The following is a 15,098-nucleotide window of genomic DNA, read 5'->3' on the forward strand; positions in this document are numbered from 1 at the left end:
TGGGAATTCAGTTTTTCTATCTTCTTCATATGCTCTTAACTGTTTTAGCATACAGAGTGTAGTTTTAGTAACTGTTTGAATATCCTTGTCTGCAAAGTCTGACATCTGTCAGTTCCAGTTCAATTTCAATAGATTAATTGAACTTTTAGTAAGCAGGGCCATGTTTTTCTGCATCTTTGAATGCTTGGTCATTTTTGATTGGATGCCAAACATTTATGGATTTTATCTTGTTTGGGGATTAAATATTTTTGTATGCCTATAAATATTCTTGAGATTTGTTCTGGGACACAGCCAAGATGCTCAGAAACAGTTTGATCCTTTCAGGTCTTGCTTTTAAGTGTTTTTCAGGTCTTGGTTAAGTGGCTCTGAAGCTATGCCCAGTCTAAGGCCAGTGATGCCCTATTTCTCAGGCAAGATGCTTCTGTCTTCCCTTGCCTGTGCTCCCTGGATCTTGAGGTTTTTCCAGGCTGACTTCTGGGAACAGGCCTGTGTAAGCACTGTCTCCTCTAATCTTTCTGAATGGTTCTTTCCTGGCCACTGGTAGTTTCCTCACACACATGTACTGATCGGCTGTCTGGGGTTCTGTGCAGCTCTCTCCTCTCTGGTCCTCTGTCCCAGGAGCTGTGGTCTCCTCAATCTCCCCAGGCTCCCAGCCCTTCTCCTCGGCCAGGGAGTCCAGTGGACTCTGCCTGGGCCTCCTCCTCATGCGGTGTCTTGGAGACTCTCTCCAGTCTTGGGGTTCACCTAGTTTGTTTCTTGTCTCGGAGATCTCTCTGTCCTTTGTTTTTTGGTGTTCAGTGTCTTGAAACCCATTGTTTCATGTATTTTATTTTTTGGTGGTTTTAGGTAGGAGAGTAAATCTGGTCCCTATTGATTGGCCAGATGTGGAATTCTTGTTTACTTTTCGATGTTTGATTTGTAGGAGTTTTTTCTGCATCCCGGATTGGAGTCCCTTGTTGGATAAATGTATCGCCTACTCATTTTCTTAATGACATCTTCTGGTGAGCAGAATATTTTCTTTTAGTGAAGTGAAGTTTACTCTTTTATAGTTTATTCTGTTTGTGTCTTTGCCCACCCTAAGGCCATAAAGATGTTTTCCTCTTTTTGCTTCTGGAAGCCTTTTGATTTGGGGTTTTGTGTTTGGTCTCCGATTTATCTTACATTTTTTACCTGGTGTGAGGTAGCGGTTGAGATTCATATCTCACCCCCCCACATCTTTCCAGCTCTTCTAGCCTTATTTATTGAATAGATACTCTTTCGCTTATTGCATTCCTATAGCAACTTGGTTGAAAATCAGTTGAACACACACGTATGGATCTATTTTGGACTCCTTTGTGCCCTATTGATCTGTTCGTCTGTCATGATGCCAACATCACAGTGTCTCAATTACTGCAGCTTTTTTAGCAAGTTTTGCAATCAGGGGGTGTTAAGTCCTCCAGCTTTGTTCTATTTCAGGAGTTCTTTGGCCATCCTGGCTCTTTTGTGTGTGCATATAAATTTTAGAGTCAGCTTGTTAATTTCTAATAAACAGAAAGCTTGCTGGGATTTGGTTTTGGGTTGTGTTGACTCTTCTGGCCATTTGGAGAAGACTGTCATCTTAACAATATTGACTCTTCGGCTGAGGAACAGGGCATATCTCTCTCTCTTTTAATTAAAGCTTCTTGACTTCTCTCAGCGCTGCTCTGTGGTTTTCAGTCTTTGGTCGTTACACATTTTTCCTTAAATGTTGTTTTACGGCTTGGTTTGTTTAATGCTATTATTGTAAATGGCATTTTTAAATTTTTTTTCTGATTCTTGCCTTTATTTACTTACCAGTTCTAGTAGATTTTTTAAAAATTAATTTTTTTTTTAGTAATTTCTGTATCCAACATAGGGCTCAAACTCAGGACCCTGAAATCAAGTGTCCCATGCTCTTCTGACTGAGCCAGCCAGGTGCCTCCTAGCAGATTTTTTTTTGTTTTTTTTTTTTTTGTAGATTCCTTTTGGATTTTCTTCACCTGTAATCCAGTCGTCTACAAATAAAGACACTTTATTTCTTCCTTTCTGATCTTTCCATCTTTTATTTCTTTTACTGTTATATTTTATTATTATTATAAAAATTACATTTTAATGATTTAGCTGCTTTTACCCCAGTCTTCAACTGAAATGATGCTCTAATCTAGGAAGACACTTTTCTATGGCTTTAAGGGCCTTACCAGCCCAGTGGTGAGGCCCCATGGAGGACTGACCGTGGCTTGGGTCTGTGGGGTGGGAATGAGGCAAACAGGCGGACCCAGATGTGGCTCCTAGTGAAGCAACCACCCTGAGGGCCTATGTGTCCTGCTGGGGGAGGACAGCCAATGGCCCTGCCCCTGACCCAGGATGTGGGGTTGGGGCCTGGTGCCGTTGCTAGGATGGACCTGGCACTGTGCTCCCAGCCCAGTGTTGATCCAAGTGTCAGGATGCATTCCACACATGCCAGGTCCCACCGCAAGCTTTCAGGGACTCCCATGGGCATCAGATGTCATCCTGGGGGCAGGGTCTCTCTCACATGCCCTGTGGGCTTTGGGGCTGCCTTGCCCTGCGTGGTTCAAGCCCCTGTGCCTTAGCCAGGGCTGCTGGGCTAAGCATGTATCTCCCTAGGACACAGGGACAGGGCAGTAGGTGCTACTGGTAGTGACACTATCATCTGTTACAGGGCTTGACATGGAGGAAGGCAAGGAAGGAGGCACGTGGCTGGGCATCAGCACACGGGGGAAGCTGGCTGCACTCACCAACTACCTGCAGCCACGGCAGGACCGGGATGCCCGGGGCCGAGGTACCGTGGGGCCGTGGTGGAGGGGGCGGGGCGGGGGGGCGGGCTGTCCTTGGGCACATGCAGACACAGGAGGAGGAAGAAGAGGGGTGGTTCTGGCTCTGAGGCCCACTGGCTGGCATCACTGTGGGAACCCCCCTCTGCCTGGCCCACGGGGCACCTACCTGCACAGACATGGTTTGCCCCTCTCAGGGAGCACTCTCCACATTTGTGCCCCCAATGTCACTTCTGGCTGTTGTCATTGTCCCGCACCTATAAGATGTTTGCAGAGCAATACGCCGTGGGAAGACAGCTCCATGTACACACATTGTCCCCACCGGAGATTTTTTCCCCTCATGCTGTACTTCCATTCTGGGTGTAATGGCAGAAAAAAAAAAATTAAAGCCGAACAAAAACAGAGTTCTTGATGCAGACCTCCTTAGCTGCCAGGCCAATGAGGTATGGCTGGTGTGGTTGGTGTTTAGCCTGCACTGGCCCCATGTCAGTCTCCCCAGCAAGAGGGACTCAGCCCTGCTGCCTCGGCCATGTGTGTCTGTCCCCTACCCACAGGTGAACTTGTGACCCACTTTCTGACTACAGACATGGACAGCTTGTCCTACTTGAAGAAGGTCTCTGCGGAGGGCCACCTGTACAACGGCTTTAACCTCATAGCAGCTGACCTGAGGTGGGTCTGCTGGGAGGGAGACGGCAGCCCATCGGGCACTGTCACAGAGCTGAGTTGTGGGCTTGACAGGAAGTGGGGTTTCCACCCTGCCACTCAGCTTGGGGTACTGTGGCAACCTCTCCAGGGACATCACTCCTGGTGGGCATGGTGAAGGTCCCCTGGGCTCACCGACTATTGAGGGGACGCAGGGAACAGAGCCTGGGCTTCCCGTGGCAGCGTGAGGGCTGTTGGGCTCCTACACGCGAGCTGTAGCATGACTGCAGTGGGCATCTCCAGCCACGGGGGGCACTGCTTGCCCATGCCGGTCCTTTGCCCCTGAGGTCTCCTGCACATGTCGGTGGCTAAGGAGTGCCCTGTTTTGGACTGCACCTCACTTGCCCTGCTGTCTGGTGTGCAGAGGTGCCCCCGGCTGGAGATGGAAGGTCCAAGCACCGCCGACTGGTCCCGAGCAGCCCGGAAGCTGGCGGTGGTCAGGTGCTGCTGAGCTCTGGGGCCTCACAGTGGCTTCTTCAGGGCAGTGTGTCTGAGCATGGGGTGTGGCTCATCTCAGCTTCTGCAAGGGGCTCATTGGACAGCTCCAGGGCCTGTCTGGAGTTGTCAAGGGGCAGCACAGCTGTCCCAGCTTCCCATGGGCCCCATCACCAGAGGACCTGAAGGTTCTGCTGCACCATCATTTGGGGGAAGGCTTTCCCTACCTGGAGTCAGGCAGATAGGGAAGGAGCAGAAGCAGGAGGAAGGGTCCCTGAGAGGCCTGGAGCCTCAGGGGTGCCTGCACTGGCTGAGAGTCAGGAGAGAGGTTGCTGGCACCCGGCAGAGGGCCCCTGGCAGTTGGGGTGTTGCCAGGCCCAGTGAGGCACACAGAGGTGCGGCACTAGCCAGCAGTTACCCGGATGGCTGTGTGGTGGTGGCTGCTGAGCCCTTCGTGTGCAGCACCTGGCACATCCTCACAGCTGCCCCCTGTGCACCTGCTGTGGCTGAGTTCCGGTGGGCAGCTGACGTGGCTAAGGCCCCTGAGGGTGTGTGGTGGGGCCGGGGTCTCCTGGTGCTGCTCTGGGCTATTGGCTGGGGTCCAGGTGCCCCTGGCGACAGTAGCCCCATCCCACCAAGTAGGCACCAGGTTGGGAAGGAGCGCTGCGCTTGTGGCCTTGGTGCCACTGGACACCGGCTTGCAGTGTCTGTGTTTCTGAGGTGCTGGCTGGCTGCTGTTGGGCTGCGGCCTGGCTTCTCCGGGTGTGTTTGTCTGTGTGGCTCCCATGCCTGGACCCTGGCCATGGCCCTGCAGTAGCTTAGGCGCCATCTACACTGCTACAGACCCCATGGGGCTGTCTCTAGCCCAGCGCCTATTGCTCAGCAACATTTGCTGGGGGCTGGCTGAGGAGCGGGCGCTCGTCTGCTTCCCATGGTGGACACTGAGCCTTGAGGGAAAGCGATTGTTGGTGTTTGGTGCAGAGTAGCCGGGGTCCTGTGGCACCCTTGTCCCCCGGGGTGGGAGGTGACCCCAGAGCCCGTGCTCAGGACTGTTGATCAGATGCAGGGAGAGCAGCTAGGGCTGCGTGCTGGGTGTCAGGCTCCCACCCGGCCCTTTCTCCAAGTGTGCAGACAGATGTGACAGATGTTAGACACTATTGAGAGTCTTGGTGCATAAGGCAGATCACGGCAGGTGGGGGAGTGGTAATGCCACAGCCATGAAGGGTGGCCAGTGTGGAGAGGCCCTGGCTGGGCGTCCTCACCTCCGATGCCCCAGGGCCCATGCGCATTTCTCAGAGCAGGCCACACAGAGTGGCTGGTAGATTCAGGCATTGGTGGGAACAGCCCGACAGGGCAGGTGGCATGTCCTGTGCTCCCTCCTGGGGGACTTGCACTTTACAGATGTGGCCTGGGGACGGCAGGGGGTTTGTGAATTTGTCCTTCAGTGAAGTGAGCATCCATCGTCCTTCCCCCCTGCCCTCCCCTTGTGTACCCCCACTGCCAATGCCCCAGAGGCCAGTGGATGTCGTCAGCTTCCACCGGGGGAGGTGGTCAGTACCCTGCGGTTGGCCCATGACCAGACACCTAGCCTGAGCCTACCTCCTTCCACAAGGAGCCCCAGGCCCACTGTACCTTGAGTGTCCACTGCATGTGGCCTGCTCAGCCCCACGTCTGCTGCATGGATCAACACATCGATGTGGAGGCTGCAGTGGCCATGGGAGGAGGTGGGTGTTGGCATGGGCCGTTGCTACCCCAGGCCCTCTCCTGCACGCCATGGGCAGCTCCTGGAGGGCAACTTCTGTGCCCTCCTTGCTCTGCCTATGCAGGGACCGCTTTGTTTGTCATTCTCTGTACATCTGACTCGGTCTGGGAGACCCGCAGCCCAGCAGGACTCAGTGCTCAGCAGCCATGTCAAGTGGCTGGGTGACGAGGGCCCCGTGCTCTGAGTGGACACCTGCATGGGCAGGCGGCTCCTGCAGGTAGGCTTGGACCCCTCAGTGCCTGAACAGCTCTCCTGGCTCCTGGGACCACAGGGTCAGAGCCTGCCTCCCTAGACACAGCCCTCAAGGATAGGTGGTGGCCAGGGCAACCGAGCGGGTTATGCCCAAAGGCCAGGTGTGGAGGGCTGAGGCCAGAGGGTGGAGGGAGTCAGCAGTCAGCAAGCCACCCCAGCAGTAGGTGTCAGAAGGAAGTCAGGGTCAAGAAGAAGAGAGCCTCATAGCTATCATGGCCAGTCCCTGACCAAGCATGGCAGGAGTGGGTGTTCAGTCCACGGTGCTTCATGCTTTCTAGCTTTTTGCTTATAAACAAAATTTTTTTCTGGAGTCATTAGCCAGATATCTTAAGAAATGAGCCAGGGGTGGTGGGGAGGAAAAACACGAGCAGAATATGAAGCCACCTGGAGCCAGGGTGGGTGCAGCGAGAGGGATTCCCTGGCAGCCCCACCCGGCCCTTTCTTTGCAGTGGTTCACCCTGGAGGCTGAGGTCCCTGTGCAGCGTTCTCTGCACCTGTGGGAAGGTGGCTCCAGGAAGAGTGCTTCTCTAGTTTGCAGAGAAGGCAATTTCAAGGAAGATTTACTATGGTATTTAGGAGTGGGAACATTTTCAGCTCTGAGCAATTTGAGCTATTTTTAAATGCATACTCAGCACATAAAAGTAGGCAAATGTGATCTTTAGTGCTTTGTTCAGAAGCCTCTCTTACCCTGGGGCATCCCACTGTGTCTGGAGGTATCCGGAGATGGGCTGTGGGGGTGGGGACGGGTGTCTGGGGGTGCAGTGCAGTTATTAACACACACAGCCCACAAGTGCTGGTGCCATGAGGGCATGCAGTGAGGCAGGAGGGTCTTTTACATGCTGCCCCTCCCAGGCTGCTCCCAGGCCAGTGGTCTCCGTGGTGAGCTGGGAGTCAGGAGCCAGGGGTCTCAAAGATCCTACCTGTGAGGCCCCTGAGAGGCTGGGGCCCTGACTACCTCCTGTCCTGGTTGCAGTGAGCCATTGTCCCTGTGCTGTGGAGGTTGGCAGGCAGTGAGAGATTTGGATAGCCCATGGCTCCCATCTGACCCTCTCTCTCCTCCCTGTCCACAGCACAGAGAAGGGAGATGTCATTTGTTACTATGGAAACCGGGGGGAGCCCGAGCCAGTCGTCCTGGCACCAGGTAAGCCTATTCTGGTGGGTGGTGACAAGGTGGGGGCTGCTTCTGTGGGGACACTTCTGTACTTTTCAGAGACTGGGTCCCTGTCACAGTTCTCTCCTGGGATTATGCTACTTGGCCGTTTATGTGTCTTATGTCCCCATAGTGGCCTGTGGCCTACACTTGTCAGGCTGACCACAGCCAGGGCCACCTTCCCCTAGCACTGAACCCATGACTGCCCAGAGAGAATTGAAAACTGAAACTGTGTGCACAAAAGGACACAGAGGCCCCTCCTACCCCCAATTCTGTGCATTGGCCCAGAGGCCTTTGTGGAACTATCTGGAAACTACTCCTGTGATGCCCTCTCTCAGTTCTCAGTACTTGAAATCCTGTGACTGGAGATGCTTGTTTTCTGCTAAAGGGAGGAAGGAAGGGACAGAGAGAGGAAAGGTGGCAGGGAGGGAGCAAGGTCATTTCAAATCCATCGTGTAGTTTCGCTGAGTTTGACCCTGCCTGATCGTGTCACTTTTTAAAAATAACAGCTTCATTGAGATGTAATTCACATATCATACAATGTACTCACTTAAATGGTACCATTCAGTAGATTTTAGTTTATCCGCAAAGGTGTGCAACTATCACTGCTGTTGAACCCTGTGACATTTTCATCACCCCAAAAAGAAACCTCTGTCCCCATTAGCACTCACCGCCCCCCCCCCATCCCTCAGCCCCAAGCAACCATTAACCTACTTTCTTATCTCTGCGGATTTGCCTATTCTGGACATTTCGTACAAGTGTAATCATCCAATATGTGGCCTTTGGTGACTGGCTTCTTAGCATCGTGTTTTCAAGGTCCATCCACATCGTAGCAGGAAACAGGGCTTCATTCCTTTTTATGGCTAAATAATATTCCATTGTCCAGATTGTCTACATTTGGTTTTTCCATTCATCTGGTTGACGGATCCTTGGGTTTTTTTCAACTTTTGGCTATTGTGGATCATGCTGCTGTGAACATTTGTTACAAGTTTTTGTGGGGACCTGTGTTTTTCCCTCTTTTGTGTATATACCTAGGAGTGAAGTGCTGGATGGTAAGGTAACTATTTAACCCCTTCGGGGAACTGCCAAACTGTTGTCCAAAGCAGCTGTACCGTTTTCGTTCCCACCAGCAGCATATGAGCTTCCAGTTTTCCCACATCCTCACCAGGAGTTATTATTGTCTTTTTTTTTTTTAAGATTTTTAAAATTAAAAAAGAAATCTCTATACCCAATGTGGGGCTCAAACTCAAAACCCCAAGATCAAGAGTCTCGCGCTCCCCTGACGGAGACAGCCAGGCGCCCCTGTCTTGTTGATTACAGCCGTCTTAGTGGGTGTGAGGTAGTATCTCATGGTGATTTTGATTTGCGTTTCTCTGATGGCAAATGATGTTGAGCATCTTTTCATGTGTTTATGGGTCATTTCTATGTCTTCTTTGAAGAAATGTCTATTCAGATCATTTGTCCATTTTTAAATTGGGTTGTTTGTATTTTTATTTTTGAGTTGTAGTTCTTTTTCTCTTTATTAAATAATTTTATCATTTTATTTTATTTTATTTTTTTTCAAAGATTTTATTTATTTATTTGAGAGAGAGAGTGCATGAGCTGGGAAAAGGGGCAGAGGGAGAAGCAGACTTCCTGCTGAGTAGGGAGCCCCATGCGGGATTCGATCCCAGGACCCTGGGACCATGACCTGAGCCGAAGGCAGACACCCAGGTGCCCTTAAGATTTTATTTTTAAGTAATTTCTGTGCCCAACGTGGGGCTGGAACTCACAACCCTAAGATCAAGAGTCACATGCTCTTCAGCTGAGCCAGCCAGGCGTCCCAAGTTGTAGTTCTTGATATATTCTAGCTACCAATCTCGTATCAGATGTATGATTTGCAAAAATTGTCTCCCCTTCTGTGGGTTTCCTTTTCACTTTCTTGTTGATGTCTTTTGAGGCACATCATTTTAAATTCTGGTGAAGTCTAGTTTATCTATTTCTTTTCTGTTGCTCGTGCTTTTGGTATCATGTTTAAGAAATCATTGCCTAATCTAAGGTTGGTAGCTTTTCTCCTATGCATTCTTCTAAAGTTTGTAGTTTTAGCTTTGACGTTTAGATCTTTGGGACATTTTGAATTGATTCTTATGTATGGTGTGAGGTTGGGATTCCACTTTATTATTTGCATATGGCTACCCAGGTGCCCAGCACCACTACTGAGTAGTTTTCCCTGCTTCTCTTGATGGATAAAGCACAATGATACCCCAGCCTGGTGGCCCAGCAGAGCCAAGGCTCTCTTCCTTGGAATTGGCTGCAATCACCTCAGACTCAGCCAAGACCCTCAAGGAGCAGCAGCAGAGGTGGTGGCTTCCTGTCTTCAGTGCATCTTTCAAGGGGCATGACTCCGGGGCCTCTCCACTTCAAGGTCATGCCTCTCCTTTTTTTTTTTTTTTTTGACATGAGAAAGCCTTTTCTTTTTTCTCACATGTTCTTTTAACTCACTGAGAACTTGTTCTGAGGTTGTGCTGAGTCCCTATCATTCCCCAGGCCAGGGTCCTGGCCAGTATAGAGTAGAGGGGGGCCCTGCCTACTCCCACTGAGTTGAGGCCATTTTGATGTTGACAGACTCCCTAACCACTGACTGATATCCAGCAGGTACCCCTCTGACCTCAGGTTGCTATTCTCCCACCTTTGCCTTTCTCAGGCAGATCCACACCTTGTGGCTTTTTCCTAGCTTAGACACGGGAGTGAGATGGGGAGATGGTTCCTTCTTGAGGTTCCCCTTTCTTTTGCCTAGTTTAAATTCAGGTTGTTGATTCCCTATTATTCTGTCCATCAAGGCTGCTTGGCACTTGGCACTCACACTGCTGTGTTGAGTTCTCCACCCCTCATCACACAGACGGGTCAGAAGTGTGCATAGTGCTGAAGTGTGGGGTCCTCTGGGCTCAGTGTCCCCGGCCATACTCCTGGCCCCTTGCCCAGTGTCGGGTGGATGGGTAGGTAGGCGGGCATTTACCCTGAATTCCCACAGTGGGGTATCTGCACTGGTTGGGCTGTCCGCTTCCCTGCAGGGACCTATGGACTAAGCAATGCACTGCTGGAGACGCCCTGGAGGAAGCTGTGCTTTGGAAAGCAGCTCTTCCTGGAGGCCGTGGAGCGGAGCCAGGCACTCCCCAAGGATGTCCTCATTGCCGAGCTCCTGGATGTGCTCAACAATGACGAGGCGTGAGTGGGCGGATCCTGCTGGGGCGAGCAGAGTGTCCCCCTTCTTCTCTAGCCTTGGGACATAGAGGCAGGCAGGCTGTGCTGCCCTGGGAGGCTTGTGGAGGTGACTGGGGCCAGCTCCTCAGCCAGGGGGAGCCTGGTAGACATAACTGTTCTTTGTTCCTCTCCTAACTGCTCCCCTCCTGGGCCAGTGCAATTGGAAGCTCAATGCTCTCAGAGGCTTGTTGTGGGCCTGTGTGGGGAGAGAGTAGCTGGAGGTTCCCCACGTCTGCACACAACTAGCGGGAGATTCTAGAAAGCTCCAGGTGCTTAGCAAACTACAGAAGCAAGCAGCCAGCCTGGGAGTATGTCTAGGGGTTAACTGTCTTTCCCATGTGCTGTCCTACCAGTGCTGTGGCACAGACACACCTGTCCCGGGAATTGCCTGGGGGAAAGGAGCTCCTGACCCAACTCCCTTAAGGCACCGTGGTGGCCTCTGCACACAGTACCTGTCTCAGGGACTCCACCCCCTGGCATGACCTGGCCATACCACCTGGGGGTCAGAGGTGGTGGCCTAGCTACCTTCCTCCCATGCCGCAATGTGGCCCATACTCAGGCCAGGCCACTGTCCTGCCCAGATGCCCTGGCAGCCCCTCAGAGGAGCCCCCACGGGCTGCCTCCCGCTCCTCTCTCCTGGAACCCCTCCCTTCCCCTCCCTTACTCTCCATCTCCTTTTGGAACCATGAACCAGGGCACTTTCAGCCTCAGCATAGCCACCCCTCAGTGAAGCCCTACTTGGGATGGTCCAGAATCCCATGCTCCACTGTAAGTCACGTGGCCCTCGGTCACCCTCTGTCATGCCCGCTGGCTTGAAATGGAGTCCTGGCTGCTTTGACAGCTGTGGTCCCAGCACCAGCTTCAGTGGCTGGCAAGCTGCAGGGCTCAAGTGAGCTCCTGTCACTTGGGGAGATGCCCATAGGGTACCTCTTGGGATAGGCAGGGAGCATGTGTGGCCAGTGAGCCCTCATCCAGGCCCCTGCCCCACAGCACCCCTAACCACTCAGACCTCACCAAGACAGGAAAGTGAGTTTGCTCTGAGAGAGCAAGTGAGTTTGCTTCTGTCCTTCCTGGGAGGGCCCTGCACAGCTCTGACCAGATGGACCTCCTGCATTTGCAGATTTAGCAGAGCCTTCCCCAGTGCTGAGCTCATAGGTGCTCATGTCCCTGGGGCCTGGGAAAGCTCCTGGGGGCCCTGGTGGTGGGGAGCTGGCCTGGCAAGCCTGGGCCCAGTCTGGCTGCCTGGGCCCAGTGATGGAGTCCTAAATAAAAGACTGGACTGAGATTTGGGGGCCTTCAGTAGAAAAGTGTACAGAACGGCCCTTGTGGATCCCCCAAACCGCCTTGTGAGGCTGGTAGGCTCCTTAGGCCCTGCAGGCCTTGAGGATGGCAGGGGGGGCTGTGGGTGGGTGGGTGGGGGTGGCGGTGACCCCTCGTCTGTCCTTCCAGGCAGCTGCCAGACCCAGCCATTGAGGACCAGGGCAGGGAGTACGTGCAGCCCTTTCTGAGCAAGTATGCGGCTGTGTGTGTGCGCTGCCCAGGCTATGGCACCAGGTATGAGGGGCGGCTGGGTGCATTCAGTCCTGTCCCATGAGGAACCCGGCCTCCCTGAGCTCTGTGGATCCCAGAGCCTCTGCCCTGTCTAAAAGCAGCTGCCATTTCAGCCTGGGGGGCTATGGGGCCAGCAGACACCACAGTTGACGGTTATGCACGATATGCTCCCGGGGTACTGAAGAAATCCTGGGATGCTTCCTGCTCCCTACACAGCCACGAGGGGGCTGGGATGGCTGTGGGTGCAGTTGGGCTGGCAGATCACTGTGGGCCCAGAAGTGCCACTGCCCAGCTCTTCCCCTCACTTCACCCTGTGTCTTTGGGTCTGTTACATTCTCTGTGTGACCGGGACAGGGATTATGTCATCTCAGCCTGGGGACATCGTCTAAGAGAAGGGCAACTTCTGGTCTTAGCCACAAGGGAAGAATGCCTGGGAAGGAGAAGCTGTTGGCATGGGTGTCTGCTGTCCTTTCCCTGCCTCTCACCCTCCCAGGCAGAGGAAGATTGGCTCTGTGTGTCTGGGAGGCCCAGCCCATCCTGTGATTCTGTCTGGGGCAGCCTACCTGCTGTACTTGGTGGTGGGTGGGCTGCTGGACCAGCCAGGATGCACCTGGCCCACTTGGCCTGGAGACAGATTGTGGCCTCGTGCAAAGCAACATCTGCCTGGATTCGGCTTGCACCAGGCCCCATGGGCACCAGCCTTGTGGCAGGCTGGTGACCTGCAAAGGACTCTGATGGATAGGCCAAGCTCTTGGGGGCCCATGGCCACTAAGGACTCAGGGATGGGGTGCTTGGGCGGTGACAAGTGCTGAGTGATGCCATGGTGATATCACATGTACTCTGGGTACATGGTGATGCCACATGTAATGCTTGGTTTTCGAGTGCAGGTGGGCCTGAGTCTTCCATCCTCCAGGAGATGACAGCTTCGAGCCCTCTAGCTGGGGAATGGGACGGTAGGCAGGGCCAGGGTGGTGTCAACGCCCAGCGCTGATGCTCCAGGGCCCAAGGGTTGTATGCCTGAACGGTGGCCTTTCCATTCTCAGGCTTTTCCCTTGGCAGGTGGTGGGGCATCAATTCTGTCAGGCTTCTCCATCACAGACTTCTTTTCTCGACTAAATCACATGCGCACGTGTGCTCCTGTGCATGAGGCAGAGGGCCGGGTCTGCTCCCTGGCCAGGTGTGTGGCCAGGGAGTCCAACCCCGACTGGGACCCCCAGTCTTCAGCATGTGTGTGCCCACCCTGGGTGTCAGCCTGCACTGGGGCTGCTTGGGGACCTGGTGCCTGCCCTCTCTCAGGGAGAGACAGGTGCTAACAAAGTGAGGACTGGCCTTGGGGATGGCTGGCAGGAGGAAAGAAGGTGCACTGAACATTTGGGATGGGTACTGGGGGAGAAGGACAGGAGAGAGTTCCTGGTTACAGAGGCCCCATTTGGGGCTCTGCCAGGCAGGCAGGGGGCTGAGGGCAGAGGGCTGAACATGGGCCCCCTGCTCTCTTTCAGAACCAACACGGTCATCCTCGTGGACACGGACGGGCACGTGACCTTCACAGAGCGTAGCATGCTGGACAAGGACCCCTCCTGCTGGGAGACCAGCACCCACGAGTTCAAGCTGCAGAGCTAACCCCTCTCCCTGGGTGTGGCCATTGGGCTCCTGGAAGGCCCTGCCTCGAGGACCAGTGTGGATAGGAACCTTCCGTAGCCACATGCACTGCCTGTGACTTGGCCAGCATCCCCCAGGACCAGGGCCCTCTGGTGTTTCTATGACCTGTCTGTGTCTGCGTGTCCAGCTCAGGGTCTGCCCTTATGCCAGGGGGAGTGACACAGTCCTGCAGCCAGGCCTGGGGCAGACCCAGGTGTGCTGTGTGTGAAGGCACCTGGGCCTGCCCCCTGTCCAAGCACAGAGGTGCACATTCAAGGCACATGTTTCCATGCACACCTGAAGGTGCACGGGCACACACACACATGCACACACACGTACAGGCAACAGATAGGCGCTCACATGCTCAAACGCACACACAGTCCCTGGCATACACACGTATGCATGCCAGACGTGGCAGAGATGTGCCTCTCTCATCTGCATGTGCTTCTGGCCAGTGGGTCTTTGCTTTGATCAAAACAACAGGGTGTAGACTTTTGTTTAAAAGTGGTCCCCTTTCTCCTGGGCGTAGTCCACTTCTGGACAATTAGACTTGCTTTTGGAGAGGAGAGGCCCCATTTGGAATGAGAAATGAGAACCACCCAAGAAAAACCCACTGTCATAACAGAAGCACAAGCTGGTTGGTGGTCCTTTGTGCTCTGCTGGGGGGGGGGTCTCCTGTGTGCATGGGGTGGTCCTGCATGATGCACCAGGGGTTCTGTGTATGCTGGGGCACCTTGGTAGGCTCTCAGGCACCTACCTGCCCATTGGGGGGTCATGGGTCTTGGGCAGGCCCTCTCAGTGAGGGGACACAGCCAACACTTGCTATTTCCCTTCTCCTTGGGGAGTCAGACTTCATAGGAATCTGTACTTGAATGTGAGACCTTGTTAATAAAACTCTGAGGCTGTGGTGAGTCAGTGCATTACAGGTCCTTGTGTGATGGGGGACAACTGTGCAAGGGGTCAGTAGGGCTGCTCTCCTGGTCTGCAGGAGCTCCCAAGGCACACTTACCAGAACAAGCCTCTTCCCACTTTCTTCTTTTGCTCATGGGTTCCTGAGCACCATGATGGAAACCCGAGGGTCCATCGACCTGTCCATCTGTCTGTCCTTGGGCAGAGGCTGGGGTTAGAGAGAGCCTGTATGCACCAGACATGGTAGATGCAAGTTATAAGGCCTCCTGAGCTGGACTAAGGAGCCAGGGACTCATCTGGGTATAGTGAGGAGCCCTTGGGGACCTCCCCAGGGAGTGGTGTGGTCAGGCCTGCACTTGGGATGGACTGTGGAGGCCAGGGGATGGTAGGAATGGATGGGTTTCAGGGCAAGGGGGCAAGTGGAGTCTGTCTCAACCCCAGGACCCTGGTTTGCGGCAAGCACTCAGGAAGAAGTTCCTGTCCCTAGCCCAGGCTGAGCATCAAGGAGTCCCATGTGTGTCCAGTGCTGAGACCCAGGCTTCCATCTGCCTTTGCAACTGACCCCCAACTTGGCCTTCTCAGAGCCAGTGAGAGCTCAGGGTGGGGTGTGGACCTGCACCTGGCCCCACTTGCCTTCTCAACCCTTCCCTCTTCTCACCCTGAGTACCTC

General features: G+C 53.7%; 1 protein-coding gene across 5 annotated transcripts in view; it reads left to right on the forward strand.

Moving 5' to 3' along the window:
* TANGO2 (transport and golgi organization 2 homolog) overlaps positions 1-14,430 on the forward strand; it is a 37,860-nt gene extending 23,430 nt beyond the window's left edge. For 3 of the 5 annotated variants that reach the window (XM_026486310.4, XM_026486306.4, XM_026486307.4), the window contains exons 4-9: positions 2,678-2,797; positions 3,344-3,458; positions 7,011-7,081; positions 10,141-10,294; positions 11,780-11,884; positions 13,381-14,430. In XM_026486310.4, the coding sequence (XP_026342095.1) occupies positions 2,678-2,797; positions 3,344-3,458; positions 7,011-7,081; positions 10,141-10,294; positions 11,780-11,884; positions 13,381-13,501 (686 nt within the window). In that variant the 3' untranslated portion in view covers positions 13,502-14,430. Of the gene's footprint in view, positions 1-2,677; positions 2,798-3,343; positions 3,459-7,010; positions 7,082-9,321; positions 9,495-10,140; positions 10,295-11,779; positions 11,885-13,380 lie in introns of all 5 variants that reach the window. The other 2 variants (XM_057305844.1, XM_026486311.4) reach the window with 2 other exon arrangements.
* The last annotated feature ends 668 nt before the right edge of the window (positions 14,431-15,098 follow it).

Source organism: Ursus arctos, unplaced genomic scaffold, assembly GCF_023065955.2.
Source record: "Ursus arctos isolate Adak ecotype North America unplaced genomic scaffold, UrsArc2.0 scaffold_34, whole genome shotgun sequence".
NCBI classification, from domain to species: domain Eukaryota; kingdom Metazoa; phylum Chordata; class Mammalia; order Carnivora; family Ursidae; genus Ursus; species Ursus arctos.